The sequence below is a fragment of the Copidosoma floridanum genome, unplaced genomic scaffold, assembly GCF_036245765.1.
Source record: "Copidosoma floridanum isolate Cflo_tuat_1 unplaced genomic scaffold, Cflo_Japanese_pri ptg000019l, whole genome shotgun sequence".
Classification (NCBI taxonomy): Eukaryota; Metazoa; Arthropoda; class Insecta; order Hymenoptera; family Encyrtidae; genus Copidosoma; species Copidosoma floridanum.
The window spans coordinates 10794261-10819535 of record NW_028321896.1 but is presented as its reverse complement, the minus strand read 5'-3'; the positions used below and the strand labels follow the sequence as shown (position 1 = coordinate 10819535).

The 25275-nt window shown below is 42.7% G+C and overlaps 1 protein-coding gene across 3 annotated transcripts in view; it reads left to right on the top strand.

The window, feature by feature from the left end:
* ssh (Protein phosphatase Slingshot) overlaps positions 1–25275 on the top strand; it is a 151940-nt gene that overhangs the window by 21961 nt on the left and 104704 nt on the right. For 2 of the 3 annotated variants that reach the window (XM_089593334.1, XM_014360102.2), the window contains exon 2: positions 740–798. In XM_089593334.1, the coding sequence (XP_089449460.1) occupies positions 740–798 (59 nt within the window). Of the gene's footprint in view, positions 1–739; positions 799–22990; positions 23566–25275 lie in introns of those variants that run through there. The other variant, XM_014360103.2, reaches the window with a different exon arrangement.

Below are 25275 nucleotides of genomic sequence, written 5' to 3'. Positions count from 1 at the left end.
TTGAAGTGTTGTACACCTGTTGCGAGATAATGAGAGAAGAGGCGGGAAATCATTAACGATTATTTTTTTGTAACCATTGCAAGCTACTCTGGATGGTCGATTGAATCGTACATTATTTTTTTTTTTTCGTTTTATGAAAATCAAGACTCATCAATAAATAAACGAGTATAGGTAAATGGGATAATGAAATACGAGTCGTGAATCGTGCGCTAGGAAGTCGGATACGAGTCCGTCCGTGACTTTTTACGTAATGACGAACACGGTATTACATGATTATATTATATGCTAATGCATAAGCGTTTCGTGGTTATTAATTTACTGGCGTGTTGTTGGTTAGTTAGATGTATAGTGACTGCAAGCTTCGGTCATTCGGAGCTGTGCTATATACAAGTAGCCAGATGTTTAGTGCACCGATAGTACTGCAAAGAAATTTCAATAATTTTCGTACACATCAGTTAAACAGGGTGCAGAGGTTTTGCCTGCACATCCTAAATGCTTTATGGCAGGGTTTAATTTCTCTTTTTCCAATAATCATCCTTGTTTAATGCGGGCAGTTCCTTTCAGGACAAAAATAAAAAATCACAGGATCAAAATGAGAAATTTTTTCGCCGATCGATGGCTACATTTATGTTTAAAAAAGACCATGTGATCGATAGGAAATATTAATCATGAAACTTCAATTTTATGCGTGTGTTCACGGTGTCAGTGAAAAATAAATGCATTTCCTCGTTTGTTTCAGGATTCTGGTGCCGGTGGACCAACAGATGACGACGAAGCCTCGCACACTTGTGTGAAAAGGTTGGTTCATATTACATTTTCTTTATTCATTAACCCCAATTCCTATCGTATTTACTATTTCTATTAATTTACCCGAAATATAATATTCCCCGATATTCCCTATACACTGAGGGGAAAAAAAAAATAAAAAAAAATAACTGTGCTAGAATGGTAATCTGGTGGTATTAGGTCGTCTAGAGACTTTTTACTATTTGAACAATAATTTGTAATATTTAGAACAGTAATTTTTGTGTGTAAGTACAGTGATTTTACTGTTTGTACAATAGAAATTACTGTCCAGCAATGAAATGGTAAAGGTTTGATTGGCAAAAGTAAAAAGTCCCTAGGTGGCGGAATGACACCAGATTACTATTCTAGCTGAGTAGGCCATATTAAATGAAAATCCATATTTTAAATAAAAGTCGCCAGACACACGCAGCAAACGGATGAGCCGATCGACAACTACATTGTTAAACCATTACCCCCCTCCCGCGAACCAGTAGCACATTTTACGAACAAACATCTTCTTTTGCTCCGTCGCTCCTCCCGAGGGCTCCCTTATCCGCGCGCACTGTTCTCTTAGAGTAGCATCTCTATATCTCTACCAACTATAAAGATAGCTCGAGGGGGGGGGAGCTGAAATAGTTTACATCCTCGGATAAAGTTGCCCCGAGGTTGGGATGCTCGACCGATAGCCGCTAAATGAGTTTCGTTGTAGCCGAGATTAGCTCGTTGACTCTTTTTTTTCTTTCCCTTTTTGCAATCTTACGTGAGTATATCTCCTCACTTCTGGCTCGCAATTAAGTGCAATCAAACGAAGCGCCAATTACAGAAATCGTCGGATTCCGCGGTAACTTCTTTCCCTCTACGATATACGCAACACGTTTTATCATATTGTGTTTATATTTTTAATTTAATCGAGACCGTTTTGATACTATCAGCTCCCCAAATAACTCCCCGACAACGGCGCACGGCCATTGTGCTCGACTCTGTTTATCGGATCATCATCGCGATTACACGTAACGTTTCTTTCATTATATTGTTTTTCTTTTTTCTTTTTTTTTTTTTCTTTTTCGCTACATCGAAAGCACTGCACTTCCCTATGATGAAATTGACAAACTCGAGTAGAAAGTACCAAGAGCAGCTCCACAGCAACAACGCCGAGAGAGAGAGAAGCGCACCTCCTTCCGCCATGACATCGACATAAAGAGCTCTCCTCGCTTTTCACTGCTCTTGTACACATACACACACACACACCCTCGTTCCAGATAACAGATCTAGTTTTTCTACAATTACTCGCCAACAATTGCCTCTCCCGCTCCCTTCCAGGCCCCCGCCCTCCCTGTTCTTTGTAATGTGGCTCTCCGTGTACCTACACCTATACGGTTCTCCAAACGACAGAGCGCCAAAAGACCATTCAAGCCCAAAGAGACAATCGACTTCCTCGTTCATTTGTTATTGTTCGTTTGATTCGTACCCTTCCCCCCACCCCGTATCCTCATCTGTAGTAACGCAATCGGATGGTAACGCCCAGTCATTGTCGGAAGCGAAAGAAAGTCTCGCTGTTGCTGTGGTGCGTTGTTATTTCCGTGGGATTTCCGCGGGCTATGGAGTAGCTGTACCTGAAATGTAGTTACGAAGTGTTGGTTGTCGAATAGCAGATACCGTCGTGTTAATTGCCAGTACGATTCCATACACAAGTTCTCGCGGTGTCATCTATTATTATTATCAAGCGCAACGGAGAAGAGAATGCACCGACGCATCAGTGAAAGCTTTAGTTTTACTATATCATTCACCTTTTCGGTGGTCAGGTAGGTACATCTTTATTATTATTTCTATATTAATTTAATGAATTGTTATTACTTGAATTACCTGAGTTAAAAAAATGAATAATTGAAATCGAGTTTTTGCATCTCCTATTTGGTTAAGCTCACAAAGATAGGTACATACTACGACGATTTGGCTGCAAATTTTATTCTCACAAAATTTCTGGTAACATTTATTGGCTAGGTGAGTCACCATCGTTCGAATGATTGTAGTGTAATAACAATGCACTTTTCGCGGAAACTGGGGAGAAATTTTTAATCACCGTGAAATTTTTTCGTTGTTTGCGTGGTGTATATACTATATACCTATATAAATGAACATTATAGACGGTCAATGCACGTTAGGCCAAGGTGTCGTTGACTCGTCAAAAGGAAATCTGTCGTCGTTAAACTTTAACTATCGCGGAAGCCAAATGAAAATCCCCATTTCAATTAAATTTATATAGCTCGTTGTGTATTTTTCTCTTACGGGGCAATGTGAAAGTGTGCAAAAGTATCAAAAAAAAAAAAAAAAAAAAAAAAAAAAAAAAAATACACACTCGCTCGCACGGATTTAATCGAATTCCGATTTCGTAAGCTCACGCGTGTACATACACTACGTCCCGTGAAACGCGATAAAAAGGTCACTTGGTTAATAAATAAATTAATACCCGCGTACACGAATGGACAATCATCGAAAGCGAGGCTCCGTCATTTCGAAAAGTTGGTCTTTAACGCGAAAGATTCGAGCGCTCGTAAAAACTTCCTCATCGCCTCCGTACAACCGTGCACGCGCGCTTTCTCGCTCGCACATGTCCGCGGGGGCCTGTTGTGTGCAACACCGAGACCGTCAATTATACAATTTGCTCTAAAATCGAGAGAGTCCTGATCGCGATGTTGCGCAATAACGGCGCGCTCGGGTGCAACTTGCGCATATTACACGTATACGATGCACACCGTGTGGTTCATCGTCTCTCGAAGGAGGGAAAGCTCGGAGGTTTCCAGGTAATTTAGCCGAGGCGCGATAAACGATTCATTTCGCCGCTTATTTTCTGCGTCCGATTGTTGTTACGACTCTCTTTCCTCCTCTCTGTTTTTTTTTTTCTTCTGTTTGTGTTTTTTCCGCCGCTTGCGTCGGTCCACTTTGTGTGCCCAACTGTTTTTAAAAAAAAGATTGTTTTTGCAATCGCAAAAAAAAAGTCGATACGTCTATTAGAGCGATGGAAAAATGAAACGCGGGCAAATGAGTTTGCAGTTCCGTATACCTACAGTGGCACATTAGACGAGAAAGTAAGTAGATATTATGCGCTATGTGTACACGCGATGGCACGTCCTCGTCTTGTCGCCGTTGCCATTATCACGCGACAGTGGAGATCGACTTGGCGGAGAAAATTGGTGGATAAAATACGAAAAAAAAAGAGAGAGAGAGAGAGAGAGATGACGTTACTCGTTGCAAGCTTCGATGGGCAATTGGGTGCTGTGCCAAGTAGAGTTGAACTGACGTCGTCGAGCGTCATCTTTTGTGTGACTGTAGGGAGAAAAGAAAGAAACAAAGTATTTTTTGTCGTTTCATCAACGAAGCTAGAACTTTCTTTTTTTTTTTTTTTTTTCTTTTTTTATGTACATTAAATTTTATTCAACATTTTTCTGCTCACGGACTATGGAATGAAAATATTATTCATATAACGCGTAATGCAATGGTTATTTGAAATATTAATTTTTGTAACGTATGGTTAGCTCCTCGTCCAGGAATATGCAAGTACTTGCTGATAATCTCGCATTCGCTGCGTCTGTAATTTGCATAATGCGATATAGAAGTGGCCGCCAGCCAACTGCGGGTATTATCAATTCCATGAGATTTGCATTTGCGATGTGAATCACGAAATTTTAAAAAGTTATGAATTTTCAATTTAAATATCAATGGATTTTTTTCCCTGTTCTAATTTACAACTCTTTTTTTTTTTTTTTTTTTTTTTTCAGTAAATAATACATGTTTTGCACGCTTCAATATTTTCACGAGGTAAGACAATACTGTTTATTCATCGAAGAAAAATTAACAACTTTTTTAGCTATTGATAAAACAGACAAAAAAAAAAAAACACGTGCAGCGAGTGTATAAGCTGTCGTGTAAAGATTGTCCAATTATAAGCAAACACAATGATGACGAATTTGTGACGTATTTGATGGTATCGCTGCTAGAATTTGTCTGCTAGTTTCAGCTTCATGTGATAACCACACATATATTTATCCAAGCGGTACTTCCAGTGCAATCGTTATAGGAAAAAGGAAAGTATTAACGACACCGTAGAGAATATATAGTATAAGCTTTTCACACTACAAACTATCGGTTTTCTCGTAATTTGGGCTGAACAATCACATACACGATGGCTACTCGTACTCCAGATAATTTTAAAAGCATCCACCAAGTAATCATCTAGAAAGGATTTCACGTCTCAACATTATGCATCGATATAACCCCTCTAAACGATAATCACAAACGCTTGGCAAGGGAGGAGTTCACCTGTGCATCACACAACAACTTTTCATTTCGACGGGTAATTACTTCTTGGCTCGCGATGCTAATAAGTTTTGTTTTCACTTTTATTAATTAAACCGTGGAGCTAGCGAACGAGAGGCTGGGAAAAATGCGCTTTCCTCTCTCTCTCTGCAGCTGCGGGATTGATAAACGAGCCCACATTAAGACGGCTCTCAAGCGTCCATTAGCCATTACATATAGGCGTCTATATACATATACTAATACACTCATAGACGTTTTTACGTACGCATCGTATAGTTGTTAGCCTATCAGTTGGATCGCCAATTTGCCTTGTCCCGTATAACGAGAAAATTTCTCTTCATCGAACCAAAGACCCATTGGCATCACCAGAGGTCGAGGATGTAGTGTGACGGTTATCGACGACTGCTAGACTAGTACACGGTAGTATAAAACAAGTGATGATTGAACTTAAAATTTTGGTGACGCGTTGTTACTTGGTAAACGAGACCAGATCACGTGCTACCACACAGTAATTGTTCATCATTCGTTGCATTGTATCCAATAAACTCCCTCTACGGAAATAAAAGCGAATTTGGATTTCACAGGTAATTTGACTGGATTTCCGACCGGTGTATACGTATGTAGGTATTTTATTGCGCAAGCCGAGTAGCAACAACAGATCACGGAATCGATTTGTTCCGTAACGAGCTGCTACCGTTGGTCCCAGTGTGCCCACGAGCCGACCCCGAAGACTTTATCTATACCACCAGTCTCTTGCCCGTACAATCGCATTTGTCTTTCATTGTTTTTTTTTTTTTCATTTTTCAACTCGCCTGGATTTCGCAATCCTAGATTCTCGTTTGCCAAGCTAAGCTAATCGTTATTTCGCGAAAATCCGCAATAACGTTCTCTCGCCCATTTGAAATCTGGTATACTTGCGCTGAAAATATGTATTATTTACACTCCGGGTGGATGTTTCACACACACACGAATGGAGATTTTTCGACCCGATTGAATTTCAACGCATCCTCGTTGTGAATTCGCCGGGGATTTTTAAAGCACAGCAACATCTCGATTCAATATATACACGCAAACATTACCACCCGTCACTAAAAGTCCAACGGCAACAACGAAAGGTGAAATAAAAGGGCTCCGCCCTGAAGTATGAATTTGGGAGGAGAAAAAAAGGGTATACGAACCACATTAAACTACTCATTAGCTTCCGTCTCGGCTGGAGATCTCTTCTTTTTTTTCCCCTTCCGTTTTCGGAAAGACCGCACGGTAGCCCCTTGCATTATTCAAACGAAAACCAGTCCAGTCTCTTTCTCTCTACTATGGTAATCCTCGCCCAAGTCTCGGATGGCGCTGCTTTTTCTGCCCCGAAACCCAGAGACACGCACGCGAGATTATCTACGTACACGTACAAAGCTCGGAGCGCCAGCAGTTTGTTTTCTCTCCGCCCGAAAAAAAGCTCCAACAGCCGACTCGGCGAGTTTCCAAAAGCAGGTCACGGCTTTCTACCCCCCCCCTTATTATTCTCATGTAAGTCTGTGCACCGAGCGTTGTACATATTTAAGGCTTCTCTCTTTTTTCCCCCCCGCTTGGAAGGGAGGAGGAAGAGGCCCGCGATTGTACTCGGAAATTGGGCCGTGCTTGCGAGGGTAAACGAGAGGTGATGCCTATCTGACTCTCATTGAGCGAGCTTGCTGGGAGGAAGCTCGCGGTACACAGCTCGTGCTCCAGATTCTGGTCTTTGACGACGAGCAAACGACTGACCTCTGCGCGACTCTCCATCTTCTCCGCAGGAACTATCAAGCGACACTGTTTTCCTTCGTTCTTTGAAAGAGGCAAAAAAAGAAAGAAAAATGGCAGTTCAGAGCTGAAAGACTCACTCATAATTGAAATCGAGTGAGTTTGGATGAAAATTGAATTAATCGACGCACGGAGCGCGATCTGTTGATACCGGATTATTAAGTAACAAAGAGACCATTGTCCGTAATCACTGAGTGAGAGAAAACTCATTAGCCAGTCTCGTGTATAAACACGCGGTGGGTAATTTAAAGTTGAAGCCACTTGCGCATCGCAAAAATAATTATGTGAAATCCTGTGTTTGCTCAAGTTGTGTACGCCGAAGTGGCTATATGCACATTGTGGATAATGTAAGAAAACTCGAAAGATTTCTCGCTAAGCTTGTTTGCCGAAGGTTTCGCGCAAAGCATTCCACAAATACAGCTTGGCTGTGCCGTTTCATTTGAATTGACGTAATGGGTTTTGAAAATTGTACACAATGTACGATATCTCGATTCATTTTGACGAACAGCTACTGATAACCTATATAGTCACAACACCGTCGTCTCTATCTTTTGCTGCTTTGTATGGAAATCGCTGGGGAATGTAGGTGAAAAATTAAATGTCGAGATGACACGTGTGCCGTTTTATTCTCACCTTGAAGTGAAAAAAGCATATATTGCTCTCCCAAAAATGTCTCAGAATTTCCTGAGCAAGTTTTGATACGACTAAGCGGTCTTTCCCACTGCCGCTAATTGTTCAGAGTAACAGTAATAACATGATTTTGTGCTCATAATCGTGTCTTTTTTCGTGTAGGAAAAAAAAAGGAAAAAAAAAATAGAGAGGACAATTAAACGTAATGTTGTTTTCAGGATACAGAAATTAAGTTAACTCTCCAAGTATGAACGTTTTCCCTATGGTCAATAGCGTCTTGAATAAAGTCCAAGAAACTCTTGACTCTGGTGAAATGTGTGGGATTTTTGTGTCCGTTGCAATCAGGTGGGCCATTGCTCACGATTCCAATGACTTTTCCATTAGCAACGAGAGGACCACCACTGTCACCCTAAAGAATATTTGATATTAATTTCTCTATTGTGTTGTTTTAAAAATCGTAATACATGCTGTTTAACCTGTATACTTTATGATCCGTGTCAATGAAAAATATTCGGATACTTACGTGGCAAATGCCGTAGTACCAGTTGCCAACTACCGATGGGTCCATTTTGCCGCATAAAATGTTAGTCGAGTCGAAATCTTGGTTGCATTCGTTCAAGGGGTAGTATTTTAACTTGGCGTAGCTTAATTTGCCATCCGAACCGTTTGGTGCTATCTTTCCGTCAAGAGTCAGACCTAATTTATTTACACCAAAACCAGGCGCAAGTGCGTATTCGCCAAATACCTCATCGGTTTGTGGTAGGTCTACGACATCTATCGACGAACCGTGACGTACTGGAAACTTTCTCAGAAGCTGTCAATAGAAACGTAAGTATAAGTATGCAACAGTTTTTTGGACATTTGTGAATGTATTTTTTTTTTTTAAAATCTCATTCTCACCCTCAATACAGCAATGTCATTTACAGTCATATAAGGAAATTTGTGGTATTGATTGTGGATGTACACTACTGATGCAGGAATCCCATTGGACCACCCTCTATCATTCGAGTGCATTGTTCCTGCGTGAACCATAACTGGCACTATCGAGGATATGTTACGAAGATCATAAACGCAATGAGCAGCAGTCAATACGATGTCAGGTTTGATCAGACAACCACCACAAATTCCAAAACCTATACTTATTCTAACGAAGTATGGGAACTGATTAGGCTTTGCGTACGTACCACCTATGATCTTTTCTGAATCAAGACCAGTGACTGAAAAACATAAAACAAAATTACAATTAAACGCGTGGGAAAAATCAAGATTACTTTAAGATGGATTTTTTTTATGAGAATCAATCGTGGTTAAAAAGCTTTAAAGTGTAAATATTGGTTCATATGAAAAATACGAACAATAGGTATGCAAATTTGACGTTTGAAGTGGATTTTACAAATATTTATCAGTTAGTTTTTCAAAAATGAAGTACACTGTGCTGACATCGATTCCTTACGTGGGAAATTCAAACGTTTACATTTAATCCCTTTGGACTAGTTCTATGATATCAGCTCTCTCATTAGTGCATTTTACTCTTGATGCGTAACTAATCGGTGTCAGCCCAGTGTACCTATTAGTTGTCCACAGCTAAGGACGATTTTGGGTTGTCAACCTTTAGAGGATTTTAACAATTTTATGAAGACAAAATGTAAATGGATTGTTACTGATTGCCTACTAATGTTGGTAACGATACTGTAAAAACTGTTACAAACACGTATATTGAAAATTTAATTAACGCATATTTAGTTACTTCAAAATAACTTACCCATACTCATCAAAGCCAGTGTTATGAATATCGATAACAGTCTAGCCTCCATAATTTTTTTTTTTTTGCTGACTATTCTACTTACGATATGCTACTGACTAATTATAAAAAAAATTTCCAGCTTTTATACAATTCATTACGTCATGCGTCAGTAGTTTAAATCATTCATCAAATATTTAATTACGAAATTATCCCACATCTTATTTTTCGGTGAGATAATGAGCTGCTGCAGGTGCGAGGTCGAGATGATAATTTTAGTAACATATGGTTGTCGAACTACAAAAATATCTACAGTTTTTTTTTTTTTTTTAATGTAACGCATTAAGTATCCAGAAAATTATATGCGAGATTATATGTACCTATAATCTCATTAAATCATCTCATCACTTTATCGAATTGGAATTTCCCAAGGAATTTCCTATTTTAAAGTGACGTCAATCGTGAGAGTAAACCTTTAAAACACCTTTAAACCAATTTAATGTAGTACATTTAATGCAATAGTCAACAGTTTTTAAATTAACATCACACAAAACTTACTCATTGTTCTAATAACTTGAAGTTCTCGTAGTGGTTTAAAATCCAACAACACTCAGAGAAACTCGCGATAACCTAAACATGAAACAACACCTGTATAGAAATGAAGCTTATCTCGGCCAGTCGAGCTTGAAAAGCCCCTCGAATCAAGCTGTGCTGTCATTCGCGTACATTTCCTCTGTATAACGATGAAAGCCATCGATAAAACGTCGAATTCAAACGCGAAGGTGGCGAACACTCTTCTTCCGCGCCATTCATTTGTTGAATCCTTCGGATGAACCAGCAAAAAACAAACAGCGCTTTTTCCTTCCCAACTTTTAGCAGAGCACCTCCGCGAGCGTGAATACATCGGTCGGCGAGCACAGCGCCTCTTCACAGTTAGACTAACAGTATAATATATTTCCGCGAGTCGTTTCAATCGCAGCCGCGGCTCGTCGATCACGCCATCATCGACCCCTGCGAGTTCGCTCTTGTAGATCTACTCGCGCACCCCTGCCGGAAGTCACTCTCTGCTGCGCGACTCTCTTTTTTTTCGTCGCTGTGCCTCTTCCCCGGCATCCAGCAGCGATGAGTACACGGTGGTGGTAGTCCTCGCGTGGTGGCGGAGTAAAAGTTATTGCAAATCCCGTTTCGTTATCACCGCATCGGAACAGTTTTTCCAGGAGAGCTTGCATCACCTCGGCCTCTAGAAATCGACTCGCGCTTTGGTAATCGATGCCGTGCGATTTTCCTTAGCGATGGTTTTTTTTGGCTCCTTTCATTGTTTTGCACGGATAATCGGCGAGTGTTTTTACCTTAATGTCCCTCGGTGTCTCGCAAGATGTCATTTTACAGCTCGCGCGGCGATGTGTATACCCTTTTACACCCGGAATTCGTAAAACAACTTTCTTCTTCGGAGCGTTGTTGCGCGATCCTTCGTTTTTGCCCCTTTTTTCTTTAAATTACATTCAACTCGTTCGAGTGGAAGGACCTATATTTCCCAAAAGTTACGTCGATGATGGGCAAAGTTGTGCACTCTCTCGGTACGCTGTATACTCCTTCGAACTTTACGTAACGGCTGTACGAGCTCGCTTTTTGTGCTCTACAAAGGATTACTCAATTATACGTTGCGAAAGAAGTGCGCCTCGTAATAATTTTTTTTCTTAAAAACATCCGAGCAAACTCTAGTAAACGAGACACATTGTATCTCCAATAAAATAGTGTTTACCCACCTACCGTATACTCAATGTATTCTAATCTCGGCTCTTGCAATAACACCCAAGTTATCTCTTTGCACAAATACATAATATATGTATATATACACCAGCACGAGAGTCCGATGATAATTGTTGTTTGATATCTGCCAAATATCGCGGTCGCGGGGCGTTTGGCTTTCGTACGAGCCGGTAGCGCACTTGACTCGAAAATAAATTCGTCGATTGATCTGATTCGGTGCGCCGCGTGTACATTTCGCAATGTATACGGCCATATGGAGGCACGTACACCACATTGCTCGGCTGAGTCATTTGAAAAGGCTCTGGGAATAGATCTCGGGAGAGAAGGGGCCGATAAATATTTACACCTCGAGAGAGGGAGCGCGTATTATAAATACCATAGATCGTACATGTACACGGTGGCGTGTACGTATCAATCGATTCTGTGTTAGGTATAAAAATCAGGGGTGGGGGGGGGATCTTCGATCTACAGCCCCGTCTTTCTTCTTCCCCTCCAATCGAGATTTCCGCGAATTGCATTTCGCCTTATTTTCCGCGTTAAATTTAATTACTCGGATGTGAAAGCCGCTGCTGCCCCGGGATTTGCGATCCGAGCGAGCGAGGGCCCATAAATATACGTATACATCGTTTTTTTTTCCAAACTCTCTTCGTTTATTTTACTTATCATTGCGAGGCTCTTCTCGCAGTGATGGATGTAATTTATCAATATTATACATATTTAAAAATGCCGTATATAGTATACCGGCGTCGATTCGCAAGAAATTCATAGTTTACCGTAGCAATTATGCAATTCGATGGAAATAAACCGACCACAATCACGCAATGAAATCGTGTGGCCAAAAGTAATAATTGTCTTCTATTTCTTTTTTCTTTCTGCTGCAGGTACGTTTGTTTGTCTTACCGATATGCTTCGGGGTGCTTCTCCGATCAGGTGTAAACGAATCAATGTGTACAACTTTTTTCGTTCTTTTTCCATTAATTTGTACGTATACAGGATCGATTGCAATCGTATCGTAGATTCCGTTTTTGTTTTTCGACCCGTGAGACCAGGGGGAGTCTCCCGCGGATGGAAAGTTTCGGAAGAGATGTCCCATCTGAGTCTCGTAACGCGCTCTCGCACCTATTATGCGCGCGTAGGCACTCGGAATGTAATCCATTAGGAAGCCGAAGACCTCGCGAGACGGCTCTTGTTCCTCCATTGTCTCGGATGGAGGTGTGCATCGGTTCGCGCTAGGGAACAATCAATGTTCCCACTTGGCGTAGTGCAGGACACGAAACTCCTGCTCGCGATGCAGCCGAGGAAACTGCCACCGATTTTTTACAGAGCTGCGCTTGTGATGGGTACACCTACGCGTATAGTCACGTATACATGTTATACACATAATCAAGTATGGCTTGCACTTTCTTTTCAGCGCGGCTGGGAGGGAATAGCTAGAGAGACGCACTCTGATAATACTCACCATAGGCTTTGTGTTACTCGAATTGCGCCGAGGAGGTGCGCGCCACCGGGGAAGAGGACGCCTTTTGTTTCGCGGATTCGCTATTTAAGAGTCTCCTTCTTTTTTTCATTCTCAACTCTTGCGTCGCCTGTTTTTTTTTTTTTTTTTTTTTTTTTTTAAAGGCTATTGTTTCTAAGTGGCGCGTTTTTGCGCAGCCAGAGCCATGACTATGTCAAATATAATTTGGATTTTTAAAAGTGCAGAAAACAACAGCGAGTATCGTGATGTGGGTATATTTTTTTCACTAATGTATACACACGTTCGAGGTGAACTGAGAATTATTGCGTGACTGCTCCCGGTAATATCCGGCGTCCATGTAAATCCAAAGGTGGTGCAAATAAGAAAAAAAAAAAAAAAAAAAAAAAACACCACATGCTCCACATTTCGCGGGGGCTAGACTGGATTTTTGCTGAAAACGCGCTCTCCGCTTAATCACCTTTCACTCGCGGAACGTACAGTTCAGCTTGAGATTTTTCCCCCAATCGGCGCGTATCAATTTTACCTTGTCTTTTCGAAAAAGAAAAAAAGAAAAACACCTTAGCCGAATTACTTTGTACTCGTTTCCCATTTTTGTACGTAGTCGCGGCAACGAGCGCGATCAATTGGCCTTTTCCCCTCGACGTATCACGAGTCGTGTGTACCTGCGAGTTAACAAAAAAATAGAGAGAAACGCGGAAAAAAAAAATATCAACCAACACACGTCCTCAGCGTGTATCATGGCGCACTCGTGCACCGTTCTACCATGAGTACATGTATTTATATCACCGTGTACCGCAACTAAAAAAAAAAAAAAAAAAAAAAAAAAAAAAACAAGTGGCGGTCGGTCATTTGTTCGAGCGCCGTAAAATTGGCCGAGGCTCAATTTACGACATGCACCTCGTCCACATGTATACACCCAACTAAAGCCTACAACGTGAACTCCTGTAGGTGCACCTTACCTAGCCAAGTGTAATACCATATCTTACTCTTGGGGCCGCGTTTCAAAGAATAAGCCACGTTTCATTTTATATACTCTCTTTTTCCCTCTTCGGATGCATTACCCATATATGTATTTTTGTGGTTGTTGTTGGCTAATATAGGCTTCCAATGTATAAATGCACGGACTAGCAAAGAGAGAGCTGGGTCATGATTCAAGCCACGCGCACAGAGCGAGTAAACGCAGGCGGAGCAGAGAGATATGCACTAGTTTATTAACTTGTACTAGCATGCATTATATGTATACCGGGTGGACTTTTGCGTGATTCGAGCTTCCCCGCGTGTGTATTCCTATACCCATCTCTTTCTCTCTCTCTCTCTCTCTCGGGTACTGCAAACAAAACGGAAACGAGGCGCAATCACGGCTTTATACGTACCAACACATATACTTTCCAAGGGACATGCTATACTTTCAACTTTTACTACATTTGTGTAGGTGGTGTATTGTAAGTACGCACCTGTGAATGTACAGCTGCAGGTGGGCAAGAGTCCCTTTGTCCTTTACATACCTATCAAGTGAGACAACGGCTGGCATATAGATGCTCCGATCAATGTATCGATTGATGGAATCCTTCAAATATTTTACGAAACAAAAATTAAATCCTCCCCCCGACTCTTTGGGTATTGTTGGTGACAAAGTGGTGTAGAAAACGCGGGCAAATAAAACAACGGATTATATACGTATACATTTTGTACAGCTCGCCGCAACGGCACAACATTTTTCCGTATTTTATGCGTCTCTCGCAGCGCCGGTGGCTTATTTTTTCCGAGGAAATTGTTTTCACCAAACACTCGAGAGAGAAGAGCGAAAGTCGTAGTGGTCGTTGGTGAGGCGAACTTTGGCCTACTGCCTCGGCGACGACGCCAACGGTAAGTAGCCTACAGCGGCAGCAGAGCGAGGAAAAAGAAAGTGTCGCGATTATCGCGTCGGACACGATACAAGCACACACCCCCGCGTGTGTATGTGCGAGGTATTATCCGCGTAAACAAGTGTTGGACTGTACACTAGCTCAGGAGTTTTTGATCCTCGCGGCAACTCTATACATATCACGCCACCGCCTTTGCCCTCCTCTATCTCGGTATTACGTGCCAGCTCTCTCTCTCTCTCAGATCCGCCAAAGCGATTTCACGGCTGTTTTCTTCTTTTCCGGGCGAGAACGAATTGACGATTTTCGTCACGGTCGAGGGCCGGGGAGCCTTTTTCTTTTTTTGCTCAAAGGATTTTTTTTTTTTTTTTTTTTTTTGGTACGCCATACCCAAGAGTGTGAAAAACATGCTCCTGGCACAATTTGTTTTCGAGAACAAGAAGAAAAAAAAACAACAACAACAAAAATCGTATCATTGTACCGGTACTCGGCTCACTTACGATAATCATACGGGTCGCGTCGAGCGAGGAATTAATTTAAATTTGCCATCGCGAGCGCGTGCAACAATGACCAAGAGCAACAACAAAGACAATAGTCTCCCCCCCCTCCCTTTCTGGCCTAATGACGCGGATCGGCTAATAGCCGCGGTGTGCGTACAATATAATTATTTCATTAGATGGCGATCGGCTGATAAAGTTGCTCGTGTGTACTCGTTCGCGATGTGGTGACGTGGAACGGAGTGCGTTTACATGCGTGCAGTCTATGTGTACGGAATCGATCCATTGTCTCCTCCTCGGACTCTTATTTTCCTGTATAGCTACGGCCACGGAGGAACATCATCATCATCATCGTCGATTGTCCCACTCGTGCTCTAATCCATACGGTGTGTGCTGGCACATTTTAAGTCCTCGCGGGTTCGTTGGCCTCGCCCGTATACGTATATAAGTAGGCACCTCTGCGTCGTGTCTTTTTTATTATACTTCTGGTCTCTGTCATCGATGATACGTATACGCTCTATTTTCGAACTCTCCCCGGCTATGAATAGACACAGATGCAAAATTAGCTGACGCTCTCTCGATGGAGCCAGTACCTATATGTAATTATAGTATAGGTAGATATTACAGTTTCGAATTTTTTTTTTTTTTTCGCCGGCACTGCTGCATCGCGCCGCAGTTTGATGGATAACGTAATTCAACGAGCGATTTATATCGTCGAGGCCGTTGACACCTTACGTCGGGCCACTGATACTAAACAACGTAATGATCGCTTCAGTCGCGGAAGAGTACTATGTATTTATTTCCTTATTTATTTGTTATAAAATCGTTACTCGAGAGCGCAGGGTTGTTTTCCCCCTAAGATACAGGTCCTTGCGAAGTCTCAAATCTTATTGGTTTTCCAACAACCAACCAATCGGGGTAACCACTTTTTTTTGCGTTTCCTTGTAAATCGTATAATAAATACGTCGTATCGCCTCGTTTTCTCTCTGTATATGTTATAGCCGGAAGCATAGATTTCACTACTTGTACCCATTAAAAAATAACAAAAGTGCCCCAAGTCACCTCGGCTCAGCGAGCACGGAACAAAATTAATATTCGTCACTGCCGCACTGGTGATATACTTACGTAACTCAACTCCACCACCCTCGACCTCTCCATTGGCGATCGATCCCTCCCCCTCCTACCTCGCTCTATATCTTCCAACAGTTTTCCTTTTATTTTCATCCTCTTCTCTCGCCAAACCTTCCCTCTTCCGATCTTTCGTTTCGCGCGGGTCCCCCCCAACAGCACCGACGCCGGAATGCATTAAACAGCTGTATATATACATGCCAACAGCGATAGAGCACGGCTCGACGCACTTGTTTGTGTAGTCTTTTCTAGGCTCGTTGGCAGAAACGCGGCAGAGAAAGGGGGAGGTGGGAAAGAAAAGAATTACAACACCGGAGGACCAATGTATTTCGCTACGCTGGCAAATATGAATTATCGGGGGAACTGTAATATATGTAGTCCGGAGCTTGGGGGGGGAGATGTGATAAAACGCGAGTCGGTTAGGGGTCCCTCGACAGTGCGAGCTGTTACCTCGGAAGTTTTGCGGTTGGATGCCGCGGCCAGGAGCTTGAGAGGCCCTTTCGTTGGAATTCGAGTGAGTACCAATTTTTTGTCACTGCACTCTTGTTGAAAATTGTTCAAACAATCATTAAACGCGCCACAAAGCGTTGCTCTTGCAACACAGGGAAAATGTATTCACGAGGAAAACCAACGGAGGTGTAAAGAGCCAGCGCTTGCGGTAGGGAAAAAAAAGTAGAAATCGAGTAGAGGGCAAAAAAATCGCGCCTCCGCCCTTTCGCGTGTACACCCCACGTATAGTTTGCGTTACACAGACACGGGCGGGCTATTTTAAAATCCGTCCCGCCGAAAGCGGTGTACAGAGAAGCTGCCGCTGGCGGCCGTTTGACGAAAAGCCCCCCGTTGATGGACGGGCTATCGCGGACGTGGCTGAGCCGCCCAAATTAGATTTTTCCTGCGTCGGCGAGCACCGGTCGATCGATCCCGGGGTGTACAGTGGCCGACGGGTCGATCGCCGTTGTTGCGCATGAAATCATCGAGGGCTTTTTTTCTCGATGGCCTGCCGAGGACACGTTTTCTCTTCTCTCGGGGGATAAAGTTTTTTTTTATTTTTTAATTAAACCTCCCTTTGCTTTCTAGCTTGTGCGAACAACTCGTGTTGGCGCTTCACGGAGCAGGAAGTAGACGTATACGGTGTTTTTAAAACAAGAAAGTCCATCGGTTCACGCTTGCGACGGAAGTTTTAAAAGCCGAGCAATGGGCGGTCGCTCGCTGAAAGTGAAACTCCTCGTTGGTGTAAGTACAAGAGTGTCGCTAAAACCGAGGCTAAAACTGTGTACAGCGAATCGCTTGTCTCTCTCTCTTGCTTTTTTAGCCGTGAAATTAAATCGTATAGGAGAAAAAAAAAAAGGGTTTACGATCGCGAGTGAGAGCAAAGTGTCCGACTCTCCCCGAGTGCAATTATATACGCAGCCGCGAAAATCTGATGTAAAATGATGGTAAATAACATTTACATAGAGCCGGAAGAGCGGGCCTTTGCGTATAGCTGTAGTCGTTAGATAGGCCTTTCTCGGGACGTAAAATATTAACGACCGTCGCGTTAGGAGGGCACCGTAAAATCCATACTGTATAATTAAATGTTGTGATTTTTCCCTGGTGTATAATGTATACACAGGCGGCGGGTGTATCCATTGTTTCGATCGCGGCGATGAAGCTGTCCATTACTCTTGCATCCAGTCGTTGAGATGTGAAATGCAATTATTTTTGTTTTTTCCCCGCTCGGGTAATAAAACACTCGGGCTCTTGTTTTCGTTCTTTTTTTTTCTCCTCTCAACACTCCGCGGCACCGCAAATCGAAATCTCATTCGGAACGATTATTGCCTACCTACTTGTACAGTCAAGAAAGCGACCGGAGGAAACGTTGAAAATAAAAGTAAAAAGGAGTATAACAAAGAAGAAAAAAAAGAGCTCACTCACTTTCCACACTGAAACAAGATTACAATGGCTCAAAGAAACAGCCACAAGGCTGGGGTACATAATACATTTATAGGTATAACCGGCTTCGAATTCAAATGCGCGCGTATACATGTACGTATAATGTACCGGTGTACAACACATAGTCGTGTATATAGCCCATTGCTCCATTTTCTCTCTCGTTCTGGGTGTACAACAATGTATATAATATACTTGCGGAGAAGAAGGAAAGCGAAAACACACCTTGGCCGTGGAAGAAAAAGAAAAGGGGGGGAGGCTGTACACTTGCTTTTTTGGTTCCGCCCGGCAGCAACGGCGGAGATATGCTAATCCCTCTCTTTTCCCTTTCTTTCGGCGCTCTCGGTTTTTTTAACCCCTTACTGCGCCATCTCTTCTTTTCTTCCCCCTTCTGTATTCTCCTTTTTTGTTCGCCACCCCATATTTGCGTAAAAGTGCTCGGTTGGAGATGATAAAATTTTCGAAAATAATCGGACTTTTTTCAAAGTTAAAAGAGTACGAACGAGTAAACAGCCTCCACCACAGGTGCGCCATCATAATGTGCAACATCAACTTACCCTCCACAGCTCCAAGCATCTTTCAAGTATATATATATGTATCCCACGAGCGCCTCGATTACCCCCGTTCTCACGCCACACATCCTTAAATAAATGTGCACAACACGACGAGTATATAATACGTGTATCCACCCCCTCCACGGTAATGCACCACTCAACGGCAGCTCGTGAGTCCTTTGACCGGCCTTGGGCGCGCGGAGGTGGAAGCCGCGTTGTATACACGCTCCGCGCGTGCACATACACACACACCTCCACACATTCTTTGCTCTGCAGGAAGACCTTTTTTTTTTTAAGGGTCTTTTGTGGAGGTGGAGGGAGCTTCTCTCGTTTTTGTCATTGTATGCGCGCGGGGACACGTGGAGAGCACCTCTTTACCTCTATCTGGAATACATCCGCGAGGGGGGTGGGGTGAGCAAAAGAGGAGGAGGAGGAGGAGAGCGAAATATTTACCCGCCGGCGGTGCGAGGGGGAGGAGGCCGGCGGAACGAGTTTCAAGGCCGCCCTTTGTCCCAATGCAACAACCCGCGCGTTTCTGTGTGCTGGTATGATGATATATATATACACGCGTATACTTACGTGCATGGGTATTGAAAGATATCTTCTTGCCTCGTGCACACTGCACGCGCCGTGGCCTATGAAAATTTATTGCCTCCCTCTTTCGCTGCTCTACGTGGCGTCGGACGTCGCGCCGATGTCTCTTTTTTTTCTCCCCCCCCCCTCTCTGTACCCTCTTTCTTCTCTCTCTTTTTATTCATTTCGGTGTGTTACAGTTTATGCGCTATGAATTATCTGGGGGTCTGTCTGCTGCCACGAGATAGCGAGGCTATGGGTGAAAGTTTCAAAATCCATACGTGTGTATGCGGGAAAGGCCGACAGTCGCGCCGAATCTTTTGTATACATAGCTTTGGTTCCCCTTCGTCTTCTTTTTCCTACGATACTCCGCTTCTTTTCTCGAGCTTGCGCGAGGGTGGAATTTCCACGGGATGTTGGGTTGTTCGGGTAAAACAAGGAATCATGACGTTGAAATAAAAAATATTTATTTCGCGTTCGATAAATTTCACTTTTGTTCCGCCACTAAACATCAAAATGATAATTTGTTCTTGGACAAATAATCCGTTTCTTCGTCGAATAGATCCAATCGTATATCTAACGATCCGCCCAACGAGTAAAAAATTGCGAGCGTTAAAATTAATTCGTCCCACAGACGCGTGCGTGTAATTATTACACTCCCCGCGACAATGCCTCGTAAACGGGCGAAATTGCGCTTTTAATAACCCCAGTGGGGAGTTAATTGGACGGACGTAATTTCGCAAGCGATGAGATTTTTCTGAGCTTGAAACTACAGGATCGGCTATGACTTCAAGGTTATATACCTATACGTGTCTCGTGAAAGTTCGTTAAACAACTTGTGCATACAGTAATCACGAACAAACACTGGATGATGGCACTCAAGTGGGTGTATAGTTTTGCCGAATGGCCATTTTTCATACACTCCATGATTTTTTTTCATTTCTTCCATTAAGAATTTCGTAACTTAACAAAAAAATGTACGAAGATGTAAATATACACAAGTGCATCGCCAGGAACACGGTACAACTGTTTGCACGATAACCGACCAGATCCCTCTAAATATAAACCCGCGTTATAAAAGACACTCGAGAAGCGCTGACGCAGCTTGTGCATCGGTATAGAAAAGCAGACGCCTCGAAATTTAGATTAAAAAGAAAATTCCCCTCCCTCTCCCTTTCGTTTTATCGGTGCACGTAAAAGCTTATCGAACCGCCGGAGGGAGAAAGTACTCGAATATTTATACACACCCTTTTTCGAACGAATGAAAAGGATGGAGGAAAAACAAAAGGGAATGAGGGCACAAAAAAAAATAAAAATAAAATAAAGATCTGGCTCTCGGTGCGCGCCAAAAAAAACCTCTCAATCAGCATTCCGGTTTAGCTTCTCCTCCGGTCTTTTCATGGCTCGCCGCATCGCAGGTTATTTATTCGCAAGACGTCGAGCCTCATTTGCCTCTTCCCGCGCGGCGATTCAATAGCCAGCGGGCCAGCGCTGTAGGCTCTAGCCCAGTTTGCCGGCTGCCTTCCTTATAATTTTTTTTCCTTCTTTCGAGAGAATCTCTCGTCGTCCCTCGCGACGAAAATCGACTCCACACACGCAGTGCATATAATATGTATAATAGTGCACAGTCTCGTTAATACAAGTGCGCGGGCGTGAGCCGAACTTAGATCAAATTAGATCCACCTGATGGAGAGCAAGCACCAAACAACTTGACCATTGCACTGCACACAGGTATAGTCTTTAGCTGTTCCGTGTGGTCTTCCTTCTCTTTTAAGGTGTATAGACTTGCTGCTGCCCCTTGGGTGCAGGTACAATATTTATTGCGGACCAAGGAATTTCAGAGGCATATGGCATGGCATTGTTATTACATACCTACGCATTGTCCGACGTTTGAGGAGTTTACGATGAATCTCTTTGACATGTATACACTACATCCACTTATCAAAACGCGCTGGGCTGTAAATTGTCCTCGAAATACGCGCTTTAATTCATACGGCACTGCTGTTGCTCTAAATGATGTGTGTGTGTATATGTATATGGTTGCGGGTCGCAACGTTAAATTCCTGGGCATGGAAAATGTGTTGCGCGCGTTATTGCCCAATAAATTTTTCACGCGAGCGCGCGCAATGGGCAATTAAATATTAGAAACTACATATTTACTCGCATAGGTTTTCGCTCGAAGCTTATTGCTCAAATTTGACCCGAAACTCTTGCGTATATACCGTGCCACGCGTATAATTTGTAGTTCGCACATAAAGTTACGCGCACGGTGGTTCCGGCTCACCGGGAAGACTTTGTTTTCCAGTAAACAATCCGATAATTGCAGGTTTTAAATGGGGGGGAAAAAAAATTGAAACATTACGCAACATAGATGATACATCGTGATTCCATGGTGACGCTAGTTTCCATTATTAGTTTGTCTCATTAGACCATATGGACTTATCACGTTCGAGGTAGATGCCTCATACTTTTATCGCAAGCAAGAGTCATCGGATCTTATCGCGAAGGTTACGAATTTTAAAATTTATTTCTTAATATACTCTCTTTGTTTTGTTCAACGTTAATGGCTTCAAGGAGGCATTTCGTTGCTGTAATAGATGAATCGTGAATAAATTAAAAATGAGGGGGTAGTCGGTGAAATTGGGAACCGTATGGTAGGTAGAATAATTTTGTTGTCTGTCGTACAAAAGTCACATACATGTGAAAAATATCGACGAATCAAGTATCACAGATTGAAGCCCTTAATCTCTACTTTTAACTGTCAAAAATGTAGCTGCTTGTCGCTTTAAAAGAAAAAAGACCCTAAAAAAAAAAAAAAGGGAGAAACTAAGAAACAACACGCAAAATAAGTGTTTTCCGCAGAATTCGACGACTCTATTAATTTCTACAGAGAGACCCCTTTCTCTCGTGCTCTTTTTTGTTTAAAAAAAAAAATCTATTCCCAGTACTTTGATTTGCTTTTCTTACAAATTTATGCAAATTTTTATCGATTAAAATAAAAAAAAAAGTATTTTCCTTCGAACATCGATTAAATTTACTTGTATAATATTATATCATTATTGGATGGGTTTATAATTAAAATATTATGTTTATCTTTTGGAAAGCTCAATAATGCCATCGTAGCGTATAATCTAAATACTCAAAGCTTCCTGAAATCGATGATCATACATTTGTGAAATTCTAGAACGAAATAATTTTTTTTTTTTAAATGTCCGTAGACAACAATTTTATCTCAAAAATTAGCCGTAACTCGGTGAAAAAAAAAAAAAAAAAAAAAAAACTATAGTACCTGGTCTATCATAAGAAACTGCTCTAGAACAATTAAATACACACATGCAAGTAGCAAGTGCCCGCGTCTCACACTGACAGAGCAGCCGGTTCTGTGTGTGTGTGAGGCGGTAAAAAAAAACAAAGAGAGAGAGAGAAAGATACGGGGAGGGGAGAGAGAGGCTCCCTCGCGTGTGCGCCGGAGAGTCTCGTCCGCCCGCTGGCAGCGCTGTTGCCTCAGTCGTCCTGCGCTCGTTGCCCGAGCAGCAACCCCGCGGTCGCGCATCTCTCACGACTCCGGCAGTGTTATCTTTACATTTCCTCGTGTGTACATCCGTGTCGCGAATTAATTCGCCCACAAAATTTTCGCAAAAATTCCTCTTTGCGATGAACACAATATTATATTGCATGTGAATAATATATACATACCGAAAGCGCGAGTGTCTCATCGCCACTTGCGAATCGATAAATATTCGTGTTTTTTATCTCTACTTGTGGCCTATGTCGTTGATTCACCAGTTAGGAAGATGCTGAGCGTCGCTTAGATCTCCTCTGATCGCTTCGACCGGCCACTGAGCTTTTCACCCCTTTCACGTGAAAGCTGTGCATCATCCCTCGGATTCGGAGCAGGGAATCAAACTCGAACCACCTCTCGCATCAACAATAAAAAAAAAAAAACAAAAAAAAAACATCTCAAAGTGTGTGCGCGAGAATGGTGTTGGGTGTCGAAGAAAAATCAAGATGATAAGCTCCGTCGTGGGTTACGGCCGGTGTCAACGTTAGCCGGGAGGTCAATCGCCGGTGGCTATCTCCTCCTTTTCCTCCCCCTCCAGTCTGGAGCGTCGTATTTTTCCTCCTCCTCCTCCTCCTCCGTGTCTTCTTCTTTTCCGAAGATGCCGTTGACGAGCGCGTCGTCGTTCTGATCGAGCGATCGGCAGCTGCAGCGAGAGTAGAAGATCACGAGAGTCATCGGAGCAAGAAAAGTATAAAGAAAGGGTATAGGTGGGTTAGCGCATACAGTGAGTGAGTGAGTGAGTGCGAGTGAAGATGAGGAGGACGATCGCCATGCCCGAGCCGATGATCACCAGGAGGATGACGGTCGTCGGGGTTTTGTTGAAGACGTCGAGGTAGAGGCCGTCGCCCTCGCGCGGCCACTCTGGGATTAAATGGTCTTCGAGAAGATCGAAATGCGGAACCCGGGCTTCCTCTTCGAGAACGCCAGGCACGGGTACATACAGTACATCAGGTGAGGCTCTCCTTCCCCTGTATACCCATTCGGCTCTTTGTGATTTGCTGTCGTAGTTTTGCGCCCATGGGCTACCGTTCATTCAACTATTTGATAAAACAGTTAGCCGTACAACCATGTTTAAACAAATCGAGCGACTTTTTCGTACAATAATACATGTGGAAAATGTTTCCAGCTTCATTTTTTTTTTTGTTTTTTTTTTGTTTTTTCAACTTTATGATTAGATGGAGCTGATTAAAAGGCTGTTAATACATCGATTAGGTTGTTTAGTCAATACTCAGCTCTGTGACATTTCTACCACGAATGTTGTAATGGCCAACAAACTTTTGACTGTACAGAGTTTTAATAACGATATATACTTAATATTATTATCTTGAAACCAATTAAGAGTTTTACCACTTGTTTTGTTCCTCGGAGATTCTGTGTCCGACTCGAATGGTAAACATTTTTTTTCAACCATACGAAACGATTTTCCCCCGTCGGGGCCAATAGTGTGGAAAATTCCGGACGATCCCAGAGACCAAAAAAAAACCGCCTGCAGCTGTTTGTCAACGTACAAAACCGATGATTCATTCCAAAATTCGTCCTCCACCGCACGCTTATACCTATATTAATAGAAGACCGACATAACAATGGATCCGCGCTCGTGAAGCAGTCGTGTATATGCGTATATAATTATTCAAATGCACGTTAACATTGAAGTCGGTTGGGCATCGAAATAACAAACACAATATACCTCGCGAATGGAGCTTTTTTTTGGCAAGCGCTAAAATACATGTATATAGAGGGCCTATAGAGAGACTCGGAATTTTTCGCTGCTGGCCTTTGATTCAAAGGACAACCGCGCGTGGGCAGGAACGAAATCGCAGCTTGTCAACACAATAGGCGGGGGACGCATCTAGGACGTCTTATGCTAAAACCAGAGCCTCGCGGTCGTTTCAACAAGTCGATGGAACTGGGTCAGCGCGACGGTAAAAGGCTCATCGATCGGTGTGCGTGAGATCTAAAAAAATAATAATACATCAGATGTACGTAAAATGTATATATGTATGGTGTACTCCTTTTTCGTCTACGATCGAGATGTGTAAATATAATAAAGGTACGCGTTGGTACAAAATCGATCCGCTACGGAGTCAGTGGACTGTGAATTCTGCATTATTCAATCGGCAGGTGCGCGCTGGGTTTTTTCTCTTCTTCTTTTTCCATGGACTTTCTATTTTATTCAAACGAATAATTTTCCCCTCTAGAATCGTATTGTGTGTTTTATTTACGGGGAAAACTAGCATATAAACGCGAGAGAGAGAGAGAGGCAAATTTACGGTGAAAATCTTCTCGCGCGATCGAAAGCGAACGACATTATAACGAGAAACAATATTCTCCTTTCCCGAACAATGGAAAGTTTCGTACGTACGGTCCGGGCCATAGCTTCCCATGATATACGGAGAGTCGATGAATTTTCTTATTATGACCAGTTCTCAACGCAGGATCCTGGAGTAAAACTCCCCCAAAAAAAAGTTCGCTGTTATCATCCCCTATATATCCGCTCGAACCTCGAATCAGTCTCGCCCCGATATCAACCCTTTATTTTTTTCCTCAAAGATCATCACTCTCTAGCCCTCCCCGATAACTTCAAACAGGCTGTTGATCCTGAAAACCATACCCTTCAGCGGAGAAGCAACATTCGTCGGCGGGCACAAGCAGCTCATTACC